This window comes from Akebia trifoliata, chromosome 6 (genome assembly GCF_017979445.1).
Source record: "Akebia trifoliata isolate Shusen 1 chromosome 6, ASM1797944v1, whole genome shotgun sequence".
Lineage (NCBI taxonomy): Eukaryota > Viridiplantae > Streptophyta > Magnoliopsida > Ranunculales > Lardizabalaceae > Akebia > Akebia trifoliata.
The window spans coordinates 11,388,253-11,414,890 of NC_141380.1; the positions used below are offsets into that span (position 1 = coordinate 11,388,253).

Here is a 26,638-nt window from a genome sequence, read left to right on the forward strand (position 1 = left end):
TGCCAAGATCTGAATACATTCTGCGGGCTGCATCCCAGACTTCTTTAGCTGTTTTGAAGAATAAATAGCGACGACTAATCTTTGGCTCCATGGAGTTGATAAGCCATGCGAGAACAATAGAGTTTTCAGCCATCCAAGTGTTGTAGGTGGAACTGGTTGGTGAGGGAGCAGCAAGCTCACCTGTGATGTAACCAAGTTTGCCTCGGCCACAGATAACAATCTTGATAGATTGTGCCCACTGCAGATAATTTTTTCCATCCAACTTGTGGGATGTGATATGAAGAGAAGAAAGATCACTCCGAAAAGAGTAGTAATGGAGGAAGAATTAGGTGTCTCAACTTGGACTTGGGACTAGTCAGAAGTTGGGGATTCAGGGTTATCTCCTATCATGGCAGCACCGTATTTCACCATTTTAGGGAGGAAGAATCAGATTTCCAGCTCTGATACCATAAAGATAATTTAGGGAAAAGTATATTCTTTTATTTCTGAATAATCTTTCAATACATGGTTCAAGGAAATATATAGGAAAAAAAGACAATTGGTCTGCTATACAAATCTTTCCTAAATAAGGAAAGAATTTAAATTAAAATAACAATCCCTTTGATGAAGGGATGCACAATAAAATCTACTAATCTACCTGATTTAGTCATTGACTAAATCTGTTTATTTCAGTCAATTAAGTCCTAAAAATCATAACATTAAATTCAGATTTTCCACAGGAATCTCTCCCTAGCCATTATTATTGCCGACTTGTAATTCTTTCTTTTGTATAATAGGTACCTTACCCTGGCCATCATCACCACTGTTATGACCACTATCAACATTGTCAAAGGGAAGAGGAAGAGGACAAGACAACGAATCTTGGGGAAAAAACATCTCTCTACTTTCATTTGTCTCTCCCTAGAGAGATGTATTCCAAGAGGAATAAAAAGAGGTAGACTCCAAAAATGTTACATCCATAGATACAAAATATTTACGAGAAGGGGGATGATAACATTTATAACCCTTTTAATTAGAAGGATACTCAAGAAAGACACATTTGATGGCCTTAGGATCGAGTTTATTGCGGTCGGCTCGAGAGACAAACAAAACACACACACCCAAAGACTTTGGGTGAATGAGAAACACCTTATCAAGAGAAGACACAACCTCAATGGGAATTTTAAATCCCAAGATACATGAAAGCATGCGATTAATAAAAAACGTACCAGTTAAGAGAGCATCCGACCAAAACACTTTCAGTACGTTCATAGTAAATAAGAGAACTCTAATAACTTCCAATAAGTGACGATTTTTTCTCTCAGCCACGCCATTTTGTTGAGAAGTACTTACACAAGTGGTTTGGTGAATAATATCATGCTCACCAAAAAATGAAACAAGACCATCAGACATGTATTATCCACCATTATTAGATCTAATGACTTTAATTTTTACACAAAATTGTGTTTCAATCATTTTGTGAAAGAGTTTAAATACAAAATACACATCACTTTTAGCTTTGAGTAAGTAAACCCAGGTAACACGAGAAAAATCATCCACAAACGTAACAAAATAATGAAAACCACGTAATGAGGTAAATGGGGAAGGCCCCCACACATCAGAATGAACAAGAGAAAAAGGTGAACTGCTTTTGTTACCATTAGCAGGATAAGAGGTTCTACAATGTTTAACAATGACACAGAAATAGAACAAAATAACTGAGGAAATAAGCGTTTAAGTAACAAAAAAGATGGATGGCTAAGACGCCTATGCCACTGTAATAACTCCTCAAAACGATGGCCACTCCAAACAGTAAATGGATGCTTCTTGAGATAACAACCCGTGATGAGGGATCCAAAAAATAAAGTCCTCCTTCGTCATGCCCCATACCAATCGTCCTCCTCATATCCAAGTCCTAGAAAACATAATAAGAAGAAAAAAAAATGATGCTACAATTTAATGATTTTGTGATATGACTCATAAAAATGAGGTTTAAAGCGAAATTAGGGACATGAAGAACAGATAATAAAGTCATAGATGGATGAGCAATAACATTACCCTTGCCAACTATAGAAGAATAAGAACCATCGGCAACTTCTACTTTGTCCCTATCAGAACAAATATGATAAGATGAAAAAAATGAAGGCATACCAGTGATATGATCCGATGCCCTTGAATCAATAACCTAAGAACTGTTAGGAGTGGAAACAAATGCACTGAAGGCCGAGACCGAAGTACTTGAGTAAACGACTGTAGATATAGAAACCGTACTAGGAGGCTCCAATTGAGCCATAAAACGCCGAAAAGCTTCAATTTCACCTCGAGAGAGGTTAGTACTATTAGATGCTGATGTTAGAGTTGGAGTAGGCTCTAATGTCTCCATGGAAGTAATAGAAAGAGCGCTTGAACCCCTTCCACTATTGTAACGACTACCTCCTCAGCCAACGGCAAATGAACCTATGTGATGGACGGCCATAAAGATCCCAACAAGTATCCTTAATATGGCAAGTACAACCACATTTTTCACATTTCAACTTATCTTTATCATCAACAGTTGTCCCTAAACAACCACTGCCTCGAGCACGATCTCCATTGCGACCTCCTCTTTGGGACATCAAGGCTAAAGCTAATCTCTCATAAATGGTAGGTTGGAACATAGCATTACGACGACACTCCTCACGAAGCAAGTAGGAATATACTGTAATTAATGATGGAAGAAGTTCCTTTCTTAGAATTTGAACCCTGACTTGTTCGTACTCAGAGTTTAAACTGGCAAGTAACTCAAATACACGATTTTCTGGAACCAACTTCTTATACACAATAGCATCGATAGAACAATGGGCCCGAAATGTTTGATAATGATCCAACTCTTCCCATAGATGTCGGAAAGTGGAGTAATATGTAGACAATGGCTTATCACCTTGCCTCATCTGCCAAATACTATGGTGCAACTCATACACACGAGCTATGTTCCCTACTTCTGAATGTCTCTATAATTGCATCCCATATCTCCTTGACGGTTTGCAAAAATAAGTAATTATTGCTAATGTCGGGTTGCATAGAATGGAGAAGCCAAGACATAACAATAGCATTCTCTGCATCTTATCTGTCAAAGGTTGGATCTTTAGAATAAAGAATTGGTAAACTACCGGTTAAATATCCATTTTGCCTTTTCCTTTAATATATAGTATGGCCGATTTAGACCAAACAAAGAAATTATTGGCATCTAGCTTCACTGTAGTGATCTAAAGATTAAGGGCAATACTTTGAGGCATACTCATACTCCCTTCACCATTCAAAGGCACATTCGAAGACTAACTAACCTTAAACATTGTAAAAAAGCCTTTCGAAAAAAACAACAAACACCTTGTGAACACGAAATACACTTCACTAGATACCCGAAATTGATGTACACTTCACCCGATGGAGAAACACACTTATTATCCTCTTTAACAACACATGGAAAGCATTAGAATATGGAGAACAAGTCAATCCAAATAAAAAATAGCACAAGAAATTAGATTTGCATAAAAAAACACCATTTTCAATCAAAAAATCAGAAAATGGGTCCAAAGAAAGGATCATCGAAGCTTTAATATCTGATCAATCAATCAACAGCCACCACCATTAGATTCCTCATAAAAAAACGACCAAACTACTCATGTCCAAACTCAAAAGCAAGTAATTGAAATGAACAGACGGAGAGAAAATGATAAATCTTGAATTTTCGTCATTTTTGTTGATTTTCCATAACTTGTTCAAAACAACTCCAAATCGCATAAAACTTGTTTAAAAAATTCTCTAAAATCACCCTCTTAAAAACAATCATAAAAGATTAAAATATTCGACAAAAACAGCGTCAGATGACGTCAGCACACCGACTACTAACTTCATCAGACGCAGCAAATAAGAGAGCCTTCTTGTCTTTCTCCTTTTTCTTTAAATTTGTCTCTAACGTCCTTTTTGATCTTGAGCTCTGATACCAAGTAGATTTGAGAGTTTTAGGGTTAAGGTTTTGTGGAGAAGAAGAAAAGAGATGAAGAGAGAGTTGTTTTATTCTATCTCTCACTCATATATATATATATGGGTGGGGTTCCATAGACACATAAAGCTACTCATAAAGCTACAACGTTTTTGTCTTATATGATTAAAAAGGTTTGGAATGGGCTGATTTTTTGTGAGGATGATCTCTGTGGTGAGGGGATCATCCTTGCAAAAAATCATTCCATTCCAAAACTTCTAACCCCATCAAAAGTGATTTACAAAAATTGGACGGTCTAAAATTTTTCAACTTATAAACATGGGGCTATAAGTTTCATAATGGGCTAATTTTTGGCAAGGATGATCTCCTCACCATAGAGATCATCCTCACAAAAAATCAGCCCATTCCAAACATTTTTGCCCATATAAGACAAAACATGTTGTAGCTTTATGAGTAGCTTTATGTGTATACGGATCCTAATCCTTTATATATATATATATATAAGAGTGTTACTAATAACAAAAAAAACCTTGAAAAATTGTAAATAACCAAAAAACCCTTAAAAGAATTTCTACACTAGGGACCACCCAGGCCAAAGAAATGGGACCACACAAGAGAGGATGTTTTGCAATAGATTAGGATGTGTTCCACTGATTCGACGTTCAAGTTATAAAGGAAACAAAAATTTGGAGTCACAAAACCCTTACGAATTAGGTTGTCAAGAGTGGGTAATTTGTTGAGTGTTGCTAATCAAGAGAAAAAACGCACCTTGGAGGGAAGCTTGGTACCCCACACGAGTGTTGTGGGAAAATGGTAGAAGGAGATAGTGGAAGCATGCAATCTGGCTGCAAAAAACTTAACGTTGAAGATATTACTTTTCATACGAGTCCACTCCAATTCACAAGATGAATCTTTTTCGCCTTGTTTTTGTCGTTCCAAAGGAAGTCTCTAATAATTTTCTCCAGTCTCTCTTCCACCTTTCTAGGGATGGTAAACAAAAAGGGGTGGTAGACTAGAATGCTTGCCAAGGTACCATTGATTAATGTGAGCTTTCCCCCCTTGGATAGGTATCTCACTTTCCAAGAATTAAGCCTCTTCGCCATGCACTCCAACACCGAATCCCAAATGGACCTACACCTATAATCTACACCTAAAGGTAAACCTAGGTAAGAATTCGGGAAGGATTCCCTTTGGCAACCGAACATCATCGCCCATCTCAAGACACCCGTATTGCAACCAATCCCAAATATTTTGCTTTTCCTGAAATTGATCCTCAGCCCCAACACCGCCTTGAAGCAATACAACACATCCCTCAAGTACCTCACTTGATTATCCAAAGCATCCATAAAAAATAGGGTGTCATCAACAAATTGAAGGAAAGACACTTGAATCCTCAGCTCCAACAGAAATCCTTGAAATTTTGCCTAGATTCTCGACCCTTGTAAGGAAGAGGCCAAGCACTTCGACCACCAAGACAAACAAAAGCAGAGATAATAGGTCCTCTGCCTCAAGCCTCAAGAGCTTTTAAAAACGCCTGCTGGGCTACCATTCATCAAGATGGAAGACGAGGTCGTGGTAACACACTTCATCACCTATTTTATCCAATTATCCCCAAAGCTCATGCGTTGCATCAGATAGGTAAAAAAAAATTCAATTCACATGATCATAAGCTTTGTGCATACCAATTTTGCATTTTAGCTCTAGTTTTCTCGACTTTCTCCTAAAGTCAATGCATTCATTAGCAATAAGGACCCCATCAAGGATTTGTCTTCCATTCACAAAAGCCCCTTGCTCAGGACTGATCAGATCTCCCTACACAACTTTCAATTTATTTGCCAACACTTTGGCCACTAGCCTATAGGTGGACCACACTAGACTTATTGGTCTAAAATCCTCAAGGTCCTTAGCTCCCAACTTCTTTGGGATTAAAACAATGAAGGAATTGTTGAGGCCGTAATCCAAGTACTTCCTTTCTTGAAGATCCACAATCATGTTCATAAAATAATCTTTAACCGTGTCCCAACATCTCTCGAAGAAAGCCAAGGTGAAACCGTCGAGGCCTGGATCCTTTTCCCCACTCAACGATGCTAGCGCATTAATGACCTCCACCTCAATTTTCATTTCTAGTTATTCTCTCCACTCTACTGAAATTGCACCCTGTTGGATTAAAACCACATGTGAGAATTCAATCTAAAACAGAACCACACAAGAAAAGAAGACAAGAACATACAACACAGTAAGGTTTTACGAGGTTCGGATCCAAAATTGGAATCCTACGTCCCCGAGAGGCTTAACACCACCAATCACTATCAAGAACCAAAGTAATACACCATCAAGCAGTACAATTCTCTTCTCTCTTCGCTGTTATAGGCTTTCTTAATGGCCAAACAGGACTCTTAGAACAAGAACCTTGAAACACAGTCAAAAAACCTCACTTCCCTAAACCCTTTTACACCCAAAGATCTCCTATGAATTCTATACTCACAATGATACATATAAGACCCTTTTATAGATCAAGGGAATGAGAATACAACAAAGAAACAGCCTGTCCTTAATCGATCAAGAACAAGAAAAGGAACTAACTAACTAACTATCAATTCAACTACCTCATAAAACTAACTTTACCGTTAGTCACACGTGGCAGCTGCTAGTTTGTAAACCACCAAACTAACAATTCTCCACCTTAGTTCTCAAATTCTAGCAGATGTTGGCAGTGTTAAGAGTGCTGGTTTAATCACTCGCCTCCTTCCATCTGAATCAAGTCCAAACAGTGACTGAACTTGTTTAGTGGAACTATTTTAGTTGCCATGTTTGCAGGGTTGTTGGCAGTTGAGATCTTCTCCAACCTGACTTGTCCTGAGCTCACCACATCTCTGATAAAATGGAACCTTACATCAACATGCTTTGTTCTTTCATGGAATATTGGGTTCTTGTAAAGTTGAATGGCACTTTGACTGTACGAGTACAAAATAGTCTTTGCTTCTGTGACTTCCAATTCCTTGATCAAACCTTGTAGCCACAACGCTTCTTTTATAGCCTCTGTTGCTGCAATGTATTCAGCCTCAGTGGTTGATAGAGCCACTATAGACTGAAGTTGTGATTTCCAGCTCACTGGACCTCCACTTAAGGTGAAAACATAACCAGTTGTAGACCTTTTTCTATCTGCATCTCCAGCAAAATCAGAATCAACAAAACCAACTACCCCAAACTCATTTTCATTTCCTCCAAACCTCAATCCTACACTCAAGGACCCCTTCAAATACCTCAGTAACCTTTTCACTCCTTCCCAATGTTATCTACCTGGGTTGGACATATACCTGCTCAGATTGCTAACAGCATGAGCAATATCAGATCTTGAACAGACCATGGCATACATGACAGATCCGATGGCATTGGCATAAGGGACATTCTCCATATTCTTCCTCTCTTCATCAGTGTTTGGACATTGGGCAGAAGAAAACTTGAAGTATGTAGCCAATGCAATACTAACTGGTTTAGCATCCTGCATAGAGAATCTCTTTAGCACCTTTTCAAGATAATTCTTTTGCGACAAGAATAACCTTCTCTCTTCTTTGTTCCTGGAAATCTCCATACCCAGGATTTTCTTGGCATACCCCAGATCTTTCATGTCAAACTCTGACTGTAATAGAGTTTTCAAATTTGAAACTTCTTGCTTATCTCTGCAGGCCAGCAGCATATCATCTACATAAATGAGCAAGAAAATCACATCTCTTGTTTTCAGCTTCTTATAATAAAAGCACCCATGATAGTTGCTCCTCCTGAAATCAATCTTAATGACAAAAGAGTCAAACTTCTTATACCATTGGCGAGGTGATTGTTTCAGACCATATAAAGACTTTTTAGGCAGACAAACCAAGTCTTTACGTCCTGGTTCTTCAAACCCCTCAAGTTGGGCCATGTAAATTCTTTCCTCCAAGTTACCATGTAAGAAGGCAGTCTTTACATCTAACTGCTCCAACTCCCAATCAAACTGAGCTACAATTGCCATTAACACCCTAATTGAAGTGTGCTTCACAACTGGAGAGAAGATTTCAGTGTACTCAATCCCCTCTCTTTGTGTAAAGCCTTTGGCTACTAGTCTAGCCTTAAATCTTTTGGGATCCTTTGGTGTCAAATCTTCCTTCCTTTTGAACACCCACTTGCATCCCACAATCTTCTGATTAGGTGGTTTCTTGACCAAGGTCCAGGTATGGTTTTTCTGCATTGATTCAAACTCTTCACTCATTGCACTGAGCCAATTACTAGAGTCATTACTGCTTACAGCTTCAACATATGAATTTGGTTCAAGTTCTTCATATTCCTCAGCAGTTGCTAAAGCATAAGCAATGAGATCTGCATAGCCAAACCTCACGGGAAGTTTAATGGTTCTTCTATGTCTATCTCTTGTGAGACTATAATTAGTAATGGTATCATCCTGCTGCTGTCCGTCAACAACCTGTTGTTCAGTGATTTGGTCTGTACTTCTATCTTCTGATTGTTCAGTTTCGGCATCTGGTTGGTCAATTTCAGTTTCTAGTTGAGTTACAGTTTCAGGCAACCCAAGTAGCTCCATCTCAAACTCAAAATACTCCTTATCATCATTAGACAGCTTTTGCATGGAACCAGTTGGTGCATCTTGTGTTCCTGCAAGGTTAATTCTAATACAAGGCATAATATCTTCATTAAAAACCACATCTCTACTGATAATGATTTTAATTCCAGGTGAATCTTTAACTAATAATCTGTAACCTTTCACACCTTCAAGGTAGCCAAGAAAAACACATTTTATTGATCTCGGTTCCAACTTTCCCTCATTTTGATGTGCAAAGGCCTGACAACCAAAAACCTTTAGATTGCTATAGTCAGCTGGTTTTCCATTCCAAATTTCTTCCGGTGTCTTAAAATTCAAAGCACTCAATGGTATTCTATTGATCAAATAGCAAGCAGTTTTTGTAGCTTCAACCCAGAAAAACTTTGAAAGACCAGAGCTATATAACATGCATCTCACTCTATCTAAAATGGTCCTATTCATTCTCTCAGCTAGGCCATTTTGTTGAGGGGTACCTCTTACAGTCTTGAGTTAGCTCGTGCCATCTCTATTGGCATGAACGTGCCCCAATCCTATTGGGCTGATGCAGTACTTACTGCCGTTTATCTTATTAATCGGACCCCCTCCCGGGTTCTTCAGTTTGCCACGCCCCTTTCTAAGCTCTGTCCGGATCGTCCCCTTTTTCCACTTCCTCCGCGTGTTTTTGGGTGCGTCTGTTTTGTTCAAATTCTTGATCAAACTCGTACTAAGCTTGACCCTAAGGCTGTGAAATGTATTTTTTTGGGTTATTCTTCTACCCAGAAAGGATACAGGTGTTACCATCCTCCTTCTCGACGACGGTTCATTTCAAGGGATGTTTCCTTTTTTGAGCATACTCCGTACTACAATGGGTCTGTTGTCATTCAGTCTGAGTTGTTTCCCTTAGAGTCATCTACTGATCCTTTTCCTCCTTTATTTCCTCTTCCTTTGCCTGTTCCTCCTTCTCCACCCCCTGTCAGTTCGTTACCTCCTCTTTTGCAGGTTTACTCTCGACGTTCTCGCGATACTACCATCACTCCTCTGCCAGACCAGGTCGCCTCCTCGCCTCCGGCTCCGCCTCCTGTTTCCTGTGATGATCGTCCTGTTGCTATTCGTAAGGGTAAGCGTACTTGTACTTATCCAATTTCTAATTATATATCTGATTCGGCCCTCTCACCCTCCTATCGGAGTTTTCTTGCTTCGGTTTCCGCTGTTTCTCTTCCAACTACTGTTGCAGATGCTATTAACCACCCTGAGTGGCGCGCAGCTATGATTGATGAGTTGAATGCCCTTGAAAAGACTCAGACTTGGGAAATTGTACCTCTTCCACCTGGTAGGAAGGCTGTGGGATGTCGCTGGGTTTTCAATCTTAAGCATAATCCGGATGGCTCTGTGGCTCGTTATAAGGCCCGTCTAGTGGCCAAGGGTTATGCTCAGACCTATGGTATTGATTATCAGGAGACGTTTGCTCCGGTTGCCAAGATGACCACCATTCGCGTTCTTCTGTCTGTTGCTGCTATCAAAGGTTGGTCTCTCTTTCAGTTGGATGTCAAAAATGCGTTTCTCAATGGTGATCTTCAGGAAGAAGTCTTTATGGTCCAACCTCCTGGGTTTCTTCCATCTGCTTCTCCGACACATGTCTGCCGCCTTCGTCGTTCTCTTTATGGTCTGAAACAATCGCCTCGTGCATGGTCTGAGCGCTTTACTAAAGCCATGCATCAGTGTGGTTTTCATCAGAGTTCTGCTGATCACACTCTCTTCTTGCGTCACTCCCAAGGAAAAATTGTCGCTCTGATTGTTTATGTGGATGATATTGTTCTTACGGGAGATGATGATGTTGGCATTGCCGAGGTTAAAACTTACTTAGGGCGTCAATTTGAGATAACAGACCTTGGACATCTTCGTTATTTTTTGGGTATTGAGGTTGCACGGTCTCCCTCCGGTATATTTATTTCTCAGCGCAAGTATGTTCTGGATTTACTCAGTGACTCTGGTCAGCTTGGTTCTCGTCCCGCTGATACTCCTATTGAGCAGAATCACAGGTTGGCTGATTCTGAGGGGGAGTGTTTGGAGGATATTGGTCGGTATCAGCGTCTGGTGGGAAAATTGATCTACTTGTCTATGACTCGCCCTGACATTGCCTATGCTGTTAGTGTTGTAAGTCAGTTTATGCACTCACCTCGAACATCTCACCTTACTGCTGTCTATCGTATTCTTAGATATCTTAAGGGATGTCCTGGTCGAGGTATCTTGTTTAGTAACCATGGTCATCTTCGCATTGAGGCATGGACTGATGCAGATTATGCTGGTTCAGTGACTGATAGACGGTCTACTTCTGGGTATTTAACTAAGGTTGGTGGTAACTTGGTAACTTGGCGCAGTAAGAAACAGGATGTGGTTTCTCGGTCCAGTGCTGAGTCAGAATACCGAGCTATGGCACTTGGAGTGTGTGAGTTACTGTGGCTGAAGATTTTACTAACAGACTTGTGTCTACCTGTGCCAGTCCCATTCTTACTTTATTGCGATAATAAATCAGCTATTAGCATAGTGGCAAATCCGGTTCAGCATGACAGAACGAAACATATCGAAGTTGATCGTCATTTTATTAGAGAAAAGATTGTTTCTGGACAGATTTGTACTCCATTTGTACCTACATCTCAACAACTTGCTGATATTCTGACTAAAGGTGTTGGAAAAATAGCCTTTGAAGGTGTCTTGTCCAAGTTGGGTGTGATTGATATCCACGCACCAACTTGAGGGGGAGTGTTAGATTAGCACATAGTTATTAGGTTTCTTAATATGTAGGTCCTTTTTAGTCTTTTCCTTATTTCAATCTTTGTAATGCTTTAAAGCCTAATTAGGGCTAATAATTAAAACTAATACAATTCAAGCTTTCAATTGAAACAAACAGCTTCCCTTCTCTTCCCTTGAATGTGTATCCATCTCCATCAAGAGTCCCAAGTGACAGTAGGTTTCTCTTGAGATCAGGCACATGTCTCACATCTTTCAGGATCCTGGTTATCCCATCAAACATTTTGATTGCAACAGTCCCAATACCAATCACATTGCAAGCAATGTTATTTCCCATAAGAACTCTACCTCCATCAACAGCTTGATACTTTTGAAACCATTCTCTTCTTGGACACATGTGGTAGCTACACCCTGAATCCAAGACCCATTCTTGAGAAATCTGATCTGATGAAGCAGTCAATACCTCGGCACTGACAAATTCTTCCTTGACAATTGATGCTTTTGCAGGGGTTTGCTCAGTTCAATTGCCATTACTTCTTCTTTCTGGACATAGTCTTCTTATGTGGCCCATCTTATTACAGTGATAATACTCTGTCCTTGAGTAGTCCTTCTTGCTAGTCAATTTGGACCTTGTGTTTGATCTTGGTCGACTATTGATATTGTCCCTCTTAGCTGGTCTTCCTCTTGCAATAAGCCCTTCAGCATTGTTTGTGGGCTTTTCATTGCTCTTCAAATCAAGCAATTTTGAATTCAGAGCATTGAGTATGTCATCAATGGATATTGTCTCTCTTCCATATTTAAGAGTTTCTTTAAAATTCTTAAATGTTTTAGGGAGAGAATTCAGTAGTATAACTGCTTTGTCTTCTTCATCAATCTTTATATCAAGATCTTCAAGATCCAGTATCAGCTTATTAAACTCATCCAATAAGTCTTCAACTGACTTGCTTTCATCCATTTTATACCCAAAGAACCTTTCATTTAGATAAATCCGATTTGGGAGTGCCTTTGTCTTGTCTAGTTCTTCTAGTTTCTTCTAAACTGCAGCAACTGTCTTTTCTTTGGAAATTTGATGAAGAACCTGATCAAACAAACACAAGATAATAGAACTATAGGCCTTGTTAGCCATTTCTGCCTTATATTTAGCTGGCATGTCTTCGGGTAGACTTTCTTCTGGTAATAAGGCTTTCTCCACACCCTGCTGAGTTAAGATAGCCTTCATCTTCATTTTCTATAACGAGAAATCATTCTTCCCTGTGAATTTCTCAATGTCAAACTTAGTTGTTGACATTTTCTTGATCAAATCCTTGACCAAGTTCTGATACCAGTTTGTTGGATTAAAACCACACGTGAGAATTCAATCTAAAACAGAACCACACAAGAAAAGAAGACAAGAACATACAACACAGCAAGGTTTTACGAGGTTCGAATCCAAAATTGGAATCCTACGTCCCCAGGAGGCTTAACACCACCAATCCACTATCAAGAACCAAAGTAATACACCCTCAAACAGTACAATTCTCTTCTCTCTTTGCTGTTATAGGCTTTCTTAATGGCCAAACAGGACTCTTAGAACAAAAACCTTGAAACATAGTCAGAAAACCTCACTTCCCTAAACCCTTTTACACCCAAAGATCTCCTATGAATTTTGTACTCACAATGATACATATAAGACCCTTTTATAGATCAAGGGAATGAGAATACAACAAAGAAACAGCTTGTCCTTAACCGATCAAGAACAAGAAAATGAACTAACTAACTAACTAACTATCAATTCAACTACCTCATAAAACCAACTTAACCGTTTGTAAACCACTAAACTAACACACCCAATTCTAAAATTTATGGGACAGGCCTAAAGTCTTGATCCTCCTCAAACAACTTCCTATAGAATTCAACTATTCCTTCCCTAATTCATGAACATTCTAACTAGTGAATCGTTTCCTTCCTCTCATTTGTACTAGTAAATCTAATGTACACAAACTAGGTAGAATAAGCTAGAAGTGTTTCCAGGAGATTAATACATCTTTGACGTGGTGTAGGAACCAAAAATGATAGAAAACAATTCTTTAGAACCTGATATTTATATTAGAACAAAGATTCCTAATACTGAAATCAACAAGCTCTCAAAAAAATCATCAATATTAGTAACCATTACCATCAATTTCATAATGCTTGCCAAAAAAATTTCTTGATATACTAGTTGGTTGATCAAGTAACGGATAGTAATTATAAAAAAGGAACTATAAGATAAATGCCAGGTTTACTTTTAAAATGATCTACCAACAAGATAGCAATACACATGATGCCCAATTGCAATTAGAGCTCATCTTTTGATAGATATAGAGATCATCTAAGCCAAAGTAGGAGAAGAAAGAAAAAAAAAAAAAGGAATCCTTAATTAGGTGTTTGATAGATGGAGAATGCGAGAGAGAGAGAGAGAGATCGTTGCAATTGGAAGGAGAATGCGAGACAAAGAGAGTGGACCTCAAGGGTCTCACACCAATATTTTGAATTTCCTTTGGTACCTCTCAAGGGCTTCATATTGTTATCAAGAGAGTGAACCGCCAATCTTGGGTTAACCTTGTCATTTAGTGTAATGACCTGAAAATTTTAACACGTATCTCAAGACTAGATTGTAAGTTCTAATTCCATAAATTTTGAGTTTATTTTAATGACTTAAAAGTTTGGATTTTGATTTATTAATATTTGGGAAAATCCATCATCGCCAATAGATTCAGAGGGGTAGAGAAACATACTTTAGCTTATAAGCACATCTTAATCAAAAGTCAATCGAAAAAATTATCAAATCATCGAGTTTCGCATCAAGTATTTACCAAATAAGTAAAAGACATAATTTGGGAAATTTGATCACACCGTTAGTTTTCTATCGAAAATTAACCAAATAGGTTATAAGATTGTTGAAATCAGAATTTGGAAAAACAAATTCGAAAATGACCATTTCGTCCTGCTTTGGCTATAAATATGAAACTTAAAGAAAAATCTATTTCTTTCTCATTTTTTTCCCTTAACCTAACACAGTCCCAATTTTCTTCCACGTTCCAACCTAGATCTACAACTATAGACTAAGATTTGAGGCTCGACGAATAAGAAGAAAAGATTAACCACAATGAAAGTTTCGATTTGATCCAAAGAAATTTGATATTTATCAACGTGGAACTTCGAGATAATTCCTAGATTTAGTAGCGTAGAGGTTGATCCGGTAGTCGTTGAAGAAAGAAAAGATCATCACCTTAGCGAGAGCTTCACTTTGATCCAAGAATTTTCGTTCTTAGCCGGGTGAACGATTTCGTAATCGGACAGTCATGATCATCTCAAGCCGATTTTCAATCTGATCTTTCATAGAATGAGCTAATCAAGTAACATACATTCCCTTCTACCTTTTAGTTACATAAATTTCCATCGAAAATGATATTGATCTATGATATTATTCTCATTTTCCAATTATCAATAAATTGACAAAATTTGTGTATGTTCGATTTGATTTAAACGTAGTTCTAAATTTTCTATCGAGTAAATTTTGTTTCATCGAATTTTCATGAAGTTTAAGTTGATAGAGTTTTAAGTATTCATGAATTTGCATCGAATTGGCAAACAACAAAGACATTTCAACTTCCACAACAAATTCACGAGTCCAATTCGCATTTTCCCCTTGCTACCGGTTCCACCGGTCTATGGCAATGTTCCCACCAGTTGCTACCGGTCCAAAAACTGGTGCCACCAATTTTTGCAAAATTCTATCAGAATTTGTTTTTGGAATTTTGTGTTGTTTGGTCATGGTGTCAATATACAAAAACTACTTTATTTTCATTAAAAACATTTAAGTAAATGTCCATGTACTTTAAGTTCTTTAATGAAATTAAGGGATTACCCCCATTTAGAAACAATGGGAATGTTTCAATAATCCATATTTCAAAATATCAAAATCTAATTTTTGGTTCCAAGAACAAAACATAATTTACGACGTTTTCGTCAGATTTTGAAATCCCATAAAGCTATAAAATTTGCATGATGTCAATACATTTATTCAAGGCTTTCATCACGAAAAATCCTTTTTACGTTTAGAAAACTTTGAAGATCAAGTTTCCAACACTTGGCCAAATTTTCACAATTTTCTACAATTTTAATTATTTTATGATTTTAAAATCTTTTCCGAATCTTTTCTAATCAACCAAGATCTTCTAATGAAATTGGTTGGTGCTTTAGAATCACAAACACTTTCTAAAAAACTATATACTTTGGTAGATATGTAGGAAGGTAGACGAAGGATTGATCAATTGATTGATGGATAGATAGATAGATGGATAATGAGAATGTATATTCTCGACTGATTGATGGGATAGTGACTCCAAAAGTATGCAATGGCTCAGTCCAACACTACTACATGATAGTAGATAGATGAGTATATCTCATACATTCCCACGACCACGTGAAAATATGATTGATGGATTGATGGATGGATAGATGAAACCGGAGATCACTACCATTGTGTTGTATTTTCAATAAATAAATAAAAAACTAGTATTATTACAAAACAAAATTTATTTTGTTTACTAGTAAAGGATTGTAGAAAACCTAGAAAGAGTGATGCGTTGCTATATTTCCGGAAGCGACAGGTTAATCTAGGATAACACTTGATGTTCTATGCTCTCTGGTAGTATGGGATGCCTTAGAGCATAGTATAACTTGTGAGATTCGGGAATTTCTATTCTTCTTTCTTGCGATCATGTGTGTAAAGACGGTCTCTGTATAGTGTAGTGGTAGTCGAAGTTCACATGTATTGCCTCTTGATAGGCTTAGATGCGGGGAGTTCACTCATAAGCTAGCTGGTGATCACTTTTAGTTTGTAGTCATCAAACGAATGACCGACATAATTGGTCTGAGTATTCGGACCTTGATCAACGGCCCATTCTAAGCCAGATAAATGGTCACCCAAATGTGGTAAACATCGACCAACCACAAAATCAAATGCTAACGATGGGATTTCATATCACGATGAGTTTGGAATATCGAGTCCCTGTTGAGGCTATCGTATCGGCGTGTTCCTCAACCCTCTTATCGATTACACCACTGTGTTCTTATTATGTATTTTTCTTTTCTTTTGTGATGATAGATGATTTACGTAAAGGTATGATAGATTATCTTCATTATGAACTAATATATTGATGATTACTATAGCTACTTACTGTTTTCGTTTAGACATTATCCAAATGTTATCTTGTATTAAAGCTTACATTATTTAAATTGTTCAGTTTGATTATGTGTTGCATTTGTAACTAATTGTTAGAATGGCGTTTATCCTACTGAGTAACTCCCCTGTTACTCATCCTATCATTCACCCTTATAGATTTTTCAACTTTAGATTAGCCTTTCTTTGGGGAGTCGTTCGAGAAGACTCCTGAAGAGGATTATGTAGATGTCTTGCCGCCGTCGTCGATTTGACGATTAGTATATGATTTTAGCGGTTATTTGATTATAGATTAAAAAAAACATATGTTTGTTAGAGGTTTTTGTAATCTAATGTGTTATGAGATTGAGGATTTGAATTATAACTATGTTTGATGATAACTTCCACATACGCTAGATAAATAATCAGAAAGTATTATGTTTGTTATGCAGAGAATCAGTGGTATTTTTTTTTTTTTTTGAAAAGTATAATATATTGAAAAAGGAGGGAAAACAGATTACAGGAGGCCGAGAAAGCCTCTCAAAGAGCTACAGAAAGAAAGCAAAAACATCAAGAATTACATAAAGAACTCCATCTAAAGACAAAATCATCAAAAGTAGTCCCCTTGAATTGTATGTTCTGCTTGGACCATAAGTACAACAAACCCAAGATCTCCAAGAAGCTGCCGTGATCACTTCTCGTCTTGCCATTGAAAACCCTATTATTTCTCTCGTTCCACACCCCCAAGCAATAGCCGAGGGAAGAATAGCCCAAAGGAATCTTTTTCTGGGAGAGAAATCATTATTGGCCCACCCTTCTACCAACGAGGAGAACTTACTAGGAAAGACCCACTGAATATGAAATAACCCAAGAAAATATGACCAAATTTTGTGAGAAAAGGAACAATGGATTAAAATATGGTCAACAGATTCTTCATCCTTCAAACAAAGCGGGCAACAATTAGGTGTAATCCATCCCCGAATGATCAAGTTATCTAATGTTAGAATTTTACCAAGGCAAGCCAACCACACAAAAAAGGAAATTTTGTAAGGAATTGAATTGGACCAAATACTGGTTCCCATAGATAATCGATCTATATGAGTGTTTAGCCAATTATGAAAAGATCTAACAGAGAATCTCAAGTCCTTCGTCCTCGTCCATTCCCACCTGTCCTGATTACTCACATCAAGAAGTCGCGAATTCAAGAGCTCAAGGAAAGATGTCACCTCAGTTAGCTCCCAATCATTAAAGTTTCTCCTAAACCCCAAATCCCAAGAAGAGCTGGAATCATTGCTAGTCAAACACTGATGTATAGTTTCATTTTTTTTTCGAGAACAAGCGTACAAAGACGGAAATTGAGCCGCTAGAGGCGATGTGCCACCCCAACTATCCTCCCAGAATCTAATTTTGTCTCCCTTTCCTGCCTTGAATCTGATTCCTTTCTCAAACTCCTCTCTTACTTTTTGAATCCCCTTCCAAATACTACACCCATACGTGCCTTTGGCTTCATTGCTATACCAACCTAGTCTCTCTTCCCCATATTTGGCCGTGATGATCCTCCTCCAAAGTTTATCCTTCTCCTCCCCAAACCTCCAAATCCATTTCCCTAACAGAGCTCTATTAGCAAGTCTAAGACCCCTAATCCCCAAACCCCCTTTCTTCTTGGGCTTACAGATAATCTTCCACTTGACTAGGTGATACTTCCTTCTCCCATGCCTATCATTCCATAAAAAATTCCTCATCATCTTTTCCAGTCTAAACTCGACAGACCTTAAGATTCATCACACCTTAAGATTCTAATATAAGAATCCTTGAGATTCGTGTTGAGATTTTGAGACGTGACATTTAGGACCAAATTGACCTGGCTTAGAAATTTTGTGACAAAAGATAAAAATGCCCCTAGTTTTGGGGGGGAGGGGAACCTCGTATCCATTTGGGATAAAGCTGAACACAAACAACTTTAGAAAATGCCCCAACTATGAGAGGAAACCTTGAACTTCTTGGACTAGGATGCTCCCTATGAGGAGTATATATATATATATATATATGCTGATGGAGGCATAGACTTCCTGCATAGTAGGCATCTAAGAATTCTGCTGTGTACCCTGATCTGAAGTTGAATTCGAGAGGAGAAGCCGGAAATCCTTGTAAACTACAGGCCAGCAGACTGGTTACTCTCAAGTAGCATACTCTAATGTTCAGTGTCCATCTTAAAAGTAGTAAAACCCATTAAAGCTCAAAAGACATCTCAGTAGCTTCAGCATTTCAATTTTGAATCAGGTTCAGAAGTTTAGATCACAAAATGGGGAAATCGTTCATTTCCTACGTTAACAACTGTCCATTTGACTTATAACACTTGCATCCATAAGAATTTAATGAATTATCATAATCTCAAGAAGCATATACCTGTTCAGTCCTTTCTCTCATGTTACATTGGACCTTTAATTATAAAGCAGTCACTATACAAAGCCGATACTCTTTAACAGTCATGTACTAATTCAAATGCTAGGTCAAACATCATGTTTTTTTACTACTAATCAAAGAAGAAAAAGAGAAAAAGAAGTTATGTAAAGATTCAAAGAATATTAATCTCTGAATAGGCATTTCAATTTTGTATTAGGTTTAGATATTTAGAAATGCAAATAAGGGAAACCATTCCCAACCTTAACAATTATACATTTGACTTATAAGACTCGCATTTATAAGATGTTAATGAATTCCCATGCAGCAAACACTAGTTTCCTTTCTCTCATGCTACGTATGACCTTCAATCATGAAGCAGTCACCATTCAAAACCGATACTCGTTAATATGATGTCATGTACTAATTCAAATGTAAATATATGGAGGTCAAACATATTTTTGACCTGTAATCAAAGGGGGAAAAAACACATGTAAAGATTCAATTCTTGGGCAAAAGTGTACCCATACTAATTTTTTAGTACGAACGTAGCTAACAGAACTATCTAAAAATAGCATTTGCCAGAAGGGGGTTTGCTTACGCTTGCATGTTTTCAATAAGTTCTAAGCTGACCTGGATCAAGTGGAAAGAAAAGACCATAAGGCTCCAGGTATTCATTCAGCTCCATCCATCCAATTCCAGGCTCAACAACCACATCCATGTCCTCGACATGTAACGATTTAACACTCTGAAAGAAAACACTTATTCAATGAGCATACAATCAAAGGTAAGGAATACAAAAGAAAAAAAGGTTATTCATTTGGTAATGCTAATGATGCAATCACAAGCTCAAATTTATGGTGATCTAGCTTGCAACCAATATTGTATTCACCATGATGCCAAACAAGTTCACCATCATGTATATGCTAAAATAGTCGTGATTTTCTGATGCCCCCTCTAACACACGTGGCATGGGCTAGAACCACAGATTTTTCCCTCGGGATACACAACTGTGCATCCCCATAAATATGTGCAGTTGTGTATCCCCAGGAATAGAATCTATGGTTCTAGCACATGCCAAGTCTGCAGGTGTGTGTCAGAGTTGGATGTCAGAAAATCATTATTCATGCTGAAATCATCTTGAAATATTTGCCCCGAATCAAAATACCAGCACCCAATTCTTCTCGAGTTCTATTTACATATAAAAGAACATTTCCTCCGGGGCTTAATAGTCCCGGCCCGGACTGCTACTAAATCTTATGGATATATACATTATATATTTAGTTAGATGAACATTTTTCTAGTAAAACTTAAATAAATGTAAAATACATTGAATAATAACAATTGAACCCTCATCTATAACCATTATAGGTTAAATAAGTCAATAATTTCCAATTTGATTGGATAATCTTTAAAAACAATTTTTTTTTTTGAAAAGTACACTTTTTATCAAAAATATCAAATTCTAGTCATTGCCCGAAACCATTAGGACCAGGCTAGGGCTTAGTCAACTTAGGCCAGATAGGAGTATAGGGCTGGTTTAGATAGGGCCCCCTCTTTAAGGCCGGGTTAGTGCTCAACCAAGCCCGGCCCGAACACACCCATTGCCAACCTAAGTAATGAGATTGTCCATAGTAAAAAATCATACCCAAGCCACAATTTCTACAAGAAATGCCACTTTGTCTGAAAGAGGAACTTTCCAAGCCAACTTAGTTGAAAGGACAAAACAATGAAGTGTTTAGCCAGTTATATAAAGATTTGACTGTGAGCACCCCACTAGGAGGTTGTTTCCAAGCCTTTCCAAACCTGTTCAAAAGAGCTTCCACCTCATCATTTTCCCAGTCCATAAGATTCCTTCTAAACACCAAGTTCTAGAAGCCCCTCCCCCACCCCAAAAAAAAAAAAGTGTTTAATAGTTTCTACCCACCACCTCTTTTAGGTTAGATATGGTATTAATAGTAGACAATTTTTCCTTGATTGAAGTCATCCTTCCACCTTTCAATAGATAACCCTTCTTCCAAGAGGCCAATCTCTTTGGATCTCTCCATAATAGGAACCCAAATAGATTTTACTATATAATTTGCTCCCAATGGTAGCCCAAGATTGGACGTTATAAGCCACCTACACCACAAACCAAGCTCATAGCCAACACAACATCCATAACCCCCAAATAACTCACATATGGAAAGGATCAGCCATTGCAAAAAGTGTTGCTCTCAATTCTAGGTTTCATGTTCTTGTGGAGCAAAAAAAATTCCAGATTCAGAGGGAACTTTTTTGAAGATTGTGTACAAATGGGAGCTTTTATGTTTCGCTTGAGAGTGTTGCTTTGGATTGTTGGCATTTCTATGTAATTATTTCTGTCTTGTTTTGTTTGGTGTCCCCCTTGGCCACTTATCTCTTTTTTTATTAATAACATTTTTTTTTTTTTTTTTTGCTTTGCCTATCAAATAAAAAAAAAAAAACAGAAAGACAGATTTATGCAAAGACCTCAAACCAATATCCCTTAAATGGTCCAAAACATTGTCCATCTCCAAAACCTCACATTTACAAAATGTTTATGCATGAATATCGAGTTCAATTTCCAGATCTGTGCAGTAAATTTTGTGATGTGCAATATGAACCACCGCAGATTTCATTCATAAAAATGAATTTGATACTTCTTAACCGAAGGTTATCATTGCATACACCTCCATGTGGAGACAATGTGTAACCATCACACACAAGATCCTAGAACAAATAAAAACGTGTTCCAAGATATACAATTTCATTAACCAAAGGTTATCATTGCACAATAGATGATCTCATAGCTGGTCTACCAAGTGTTAGTCTATTGTAACTGTATTATGTAGATACATTGCACACTTTCAAGTTGGCAACCCCTAGCTCATTCTTCAGCAGCATCACCCCTAATGAAAGTCTATGGCAGTTTCAAAATGTACGATGCTAGTTAAGTAAGTTAAATACATTATGCTTAGAGTTTGTAAAGAATATTCAACATTCTTAAAGCATAAGTCTTTTAGGTATAGTTCTAACAAATTAGTAAATAAATAACAATAGTTGAACAAAAGTACACAAGCGAAAAGACTATTGAGTTACGCTCACGAAGCATAATTTATGATAAGAAATGGTTAATTCATACTTTCATCAATGACATGTCAATGCATACACCTCCATGTGGAGACAATGTGTGACCCTCAATTGATGTGGCTCCACCATATGGTACAACAGGGACCTGTTTACAAGAAGAAGGAGAACCAAATTAGTACTAGCTTTAACAAGGCCAAACTCATCCATCATACGCAGTTGAAGTCGTGCAAACAATTGATGAGATCATCTAACAGATCTCTTCATTCATAATTTATGCCAGCTTAGTGAGTGTATGCTAGTGATGCCTTAGTGGGTGTATGCTAGTGATGCCTTCAAAAATAACTTTACTAGTAATTTAAAATGAAGTAGAAAGGGGCGATGTTAAAGCAAAGTTGGATCTTGCCTAGTTTTAAAGGGAAAAAAGAGGTAGTAGGGCACGTCTACAAGAGCTTACAAAAAAAAGTAACTCACACCTTATGCTTGTTACAAGATGTGACTATCTTAGATACTTCCTCTTCGGACCTACACGTTCAAATAACGAATTATGATACTATTCAAGAAAAAACTATGAAAGATGACATTTCAATTGATGATAATGACAGATGATACTCTGCAATTTTGGTTGGATCACAAAAGCAGCAGGATACAGACAAGAATTACATAAATAGTTCCTGAAATATCCCATAAGTAAGTAGTACTTTTTTTATGCTACATTGCCAATCCCAAGCCCAGATAAAGGATATGTCAGGTGGTCAACCAACACAAAAAACTTTCATCTCCTACATAAATCATGATCCTTCCGTATTTATTTTTTGAAGGTGTGGGTTCAGACATGGAGAAAAAAGATTCATTCAGCCAAGCCAGATTTTTGGGGTGAGATTTCATATTTTAGCATTGCCACAACATGAGCAAAGAATAAAAATATTCACCGCGTGCCCACTGATCAGAATGCCGGGTTTGATGAACTACTATGCCATGTGATATCTACAAAGTTGGGGCACTTATGATTGAGGAAACCATTACGTTTTGATTTTATGAAAATGAAGTAATAACATGATATAACATGTTAAAAAATTATCAATCAAACCTTGGAAAAACAATCACGTCGGGAATATTTACAGCTTTATGAAAACTGTTCTGTGGTTTTCCATGAAAGTATCTCTCGTCATAATCCAACGACATGTTACCCTGTACAAACAACACCATAATAAACAATCTACAAACAAAACCCCAACTTGATTAAAAATCCCATCTTTCAATTTGGAAAATCAAATAAACCAAGTCAGCAAAAAAGCTCCCCGATTAAAGGGGAAAAAGAGAAAAAATGTAAATCAGAAACTGAGAAACTAATATTACTCCACAAATGGACTCCAACTCATTGATAAGCTCTTGCGGAACCTCCTTGTGAGAACCTTCAACGACAAAACCGGTGCTTCTTTTGCCCCCAACATCGCCACCTCTGAAACCAAACATCAAATCAAGACATAATCAACTTGAGCAATCGATAGCATTTCTCTAATATATCATATTCTGTAAAACGAACTTAACCAGAACATCCATAAGCGATTTCTCTTCATTGAGGATCTAAAAACTGACAATTTCCTTTATTAAAAAAACGAAAAAACTTCTTCACGATAATCGAATTTGGTCCAATAAATTATTAAGTACAAAATTTAGAGCGAAAAAATTCGCACCTGTGATCGATTTGGACATCGCAGAGAGAGGGAGTTGTTTGAATGTTATCTAGGGTAAAAGATGATCCAGCTGAAACTGCGAGAGCTAGAGGGAGAAGAGAGCTTGACCATGAGAACAAAGGTTTCTTCTTGTCTTTCGAGTTCAGAACCTTTGATATATATGAGTTTTGAGAGCGATAATGGTGGGAAGTTGAGTTCTGAATAATTCTGTAAATGTTCTTCGAAGAAGAACTGAAACGAAAGAACCACGAAGAGAACGCCATGAATGAGAGAGAGAGAGAACTCGTAAACACTGAATCGGTACGCATATAGGATTAACAAGAGAGAGAGAGAGAATAATGATAACCTGACTCCCCCTCTATCCGGACGTGGAATGTACACCCATAGATTTTTTTTCCTCGGGACACACAATGTACATCCCCATAAATATTTGTGTATCCAAAGATAAAAAGACATCTACAGTCAAGAGAGGAGAGGGAGAGTTGGAAAATCACGACTCAGAATACTCTGCACATAGACTACGAAGTACAAACGCTGGGGTTAAAAAGAGAAAATTACATAGTGCACCTTATAACATGGACTTTTTTATAATTCCTCTTCCTTTTTGGTGATTATTACTTGGTGCTTGAGTCATCTCGGCCTCGCCCAACCATAGGAATATACAAGTTGTCTCAAGATTCACATCATCTCACGAGATAAACAAGATGTCTCGAATCGATGTTTTGAAAATCTTGATCGAGTCAATCGGGATTTTATAATTTTTTATTAAAAAATTAATTATTTTTAGAATTTAAATATTTATTATATAAATAAAAGATGATTTTATGACTAAACATCTTATAATTTATTTATTTTATTAAAAATCATAATTATTTTAATTTAAATATTTGTAAATTAATCATTATAAACTGAATTAAAAGGTTTCTCTCATGTCAAACGAGTTGACTTATCTGAAATAACTCGGTCTTGTTCATGGACGAGACGAGACATCAAACCGACTTTAGTGCATATGTCACTAAGTAATCTTATTAGCATACTTATCCAGTGTTTACAAGTTGCCTCTCTCTCTCTCTCTCTCTCTCTCTCTCTCTCTCATTCATGGTGTTCTTTTGTTTCAATTCTTCTTCGACGAACATTTATAGAATTATTCAAAACTCATCCTTCCAACATAATCGTTCTCAAAACTCATATATATATATATATATATATCAAAGGTTATGAACTTGAAAGGCAAAAAGAAACCTCTGTTCTCATAGTCAAGCTCTCTTCTCCATCTCATTATCACAATTTTAGTTGGATCATCATTTGCCCTGGAAAACATTCATACAACTCTTTCTTTCTACAATGTCCAAATCAATCACACGTGCAAAAAAAATCTCTTTAAATTTCCTACTTAATAATTTATCGAACCAAATTTCGATTATTGTGAAGAAGTTTTTCAGATTTTTCATTTTTTTAAAGAAAATTATCGATTTTTAGATCCTCAATGAAGAAAAATCGCTAACCTTAGAAGGTTTCAATGAGGATTTTAAGCTTTAATCTTACTTGTTTTCCTTACCTTAACATTCCAATCAAGTTGAAGTCGTTTACATGAGAAAGTTTTGTTCAGTGGGTACCTATCAAATTAATTTTGTAATGTTCAGAATCTATTTGGTAATATTGTAGACACCTCATTTTTGCATTTGTCTAATTCGACAATTCCTCACTCGGTTATTGTAGATTCATAATGATGAGTGCAAAGAACTCGAAAGATTACAAGTATTGTCCCTGATTTCTCCTGTTTCTAGTCCTCCATCTCCTTCACTCATTACAATTCAAAATAGAGATTTACGCATGCTTAGGATCGCTACACCTTACACCCAATTTAGCAAGCACGTACACTTAGGTTCGCTACACATTTCAATAACCTAGGAACATCACGACGCTAAGAAAATATGATCTCGAGACTTATAAATAATCACGTTATGACTAAAAGAAACTTTACGCCAAAATTTATGAAAACTTGTGAAAATAAATAAAATGATGAAAATATCCCTCATAAATATCAGACTTCCGAAAAATCTCGAAAGTACCTTCATTGAATTTAGAATATGATTTCGAGTCTAACAGGACCCAAGTCAACGAAAAAAAAGAAATTTATGAAAAATCACAAAAATGATCGAAACACCCCTCAATATCCGACTTTGACCTAGAGACTTTGACTCTTAAGAAAACATGATCAAAAATAAATCATCAACGGATTTACGAGCATCAGAGATCTAAAAAAAAATCAACATGAAAAGATGAAAAATAAATAAAAAATTTTAACTTCAATTAATCAACCAAACAAAATAAATTTAAATCCAATCGATCAACAAATTGAAATTAAAATCCAATCGACTAAAAATTGAAATTAAAATCCAACCGACCAATCAAATTAAAGTTAAAAATCAATCAACCAATTAAAATTTAATCGACCAACAAAGTTCAAATTAAAATTCGATCAATCAATAAATTTAACTAACTAATCAACCAATTAAAAGTCAAATTAAAATAAATTGACCCATAAAATTCTAATTCAATTCAAAACAACCATTCAAAGTTAAAAATAAAATTAAAATCAACCAATCAAGATGTAAGTGATGGAGAACTAGTAAGTTTCAAGTAGCGTATGGTCGCCACTCTCTTTACAAAACTTGGTTCGATCAAGACAAATTTCTAAAAGGAATGATAGAGGTGGACCCCACAAATCAACATCAAGAATAAAAAATAAGAAATAATTAAGTAAACAAGCAAGAGTCAAAAAGGGAACCTAATAACCAAATGGGCAACTCATTTGTTCAGCTCACTTGTTCGAATCTATCAAGAGGAAGGCCCCACAAATTTCTTAAAAAGAATCACTCATAAAGAGAAAAATTCTCCATCATAATTTTCTAATACACAATAAGACAACAATCAATATGAGTGGTCATCCATCATAAAAGACCAATTTCTTCTGTCTAATGTTTGAC

The 26,638-nt window shown here is 36.9% G+C and overlaps 1 protein-coding gene across 2 annotated transcripts in view; it reads right to left on the reverse strand.

Moving 5' to 3' along the window:
• LOC147400213 (FAD-linked oxidases family protein) overlaps positions 1–24,008 on the reverse strand; it is a 73,911-nt gene extending 49,903 nt beyond the window's left edge. The window contains exons 1-6 of one of the 2 annotated variants that reach the window (XR_015179231.1): positions 23,649–24,008; positions 23,311–23,413; positions 23,042–23,142; positions 22,428–22,476; positions 22,007–22,099; positions 19,498–19,612 (exon numbers count right to left, since the gene is read on the reverse strand). Coding sequence is in view for 1 of the 2 variants with exons in the window: in XM_086445828.1 (XP_086301954.1) it covers positions 19,498–19,612; positions 22,007–22,099; positions 22,428–22,476; positions 23,042–23,142; positions 23,311–23,413; positions 23,649–23,956 (769 nt within the window). In the remaining variant the exon portion in view is untranslated. The remainder of the gene's footprint in view (positions 1–19,497; positions 19,613–22,006; positions 22,100–22,427; positions 22,477–23,041; positions 23,143–23,310; positions 23,414–23,648) is intronic. The other variant, XM_086445828.1, reaches the window with a different exon arrangement.
• Positions 24,009–26,638: the final 2,630 nt, after the last annotated feature.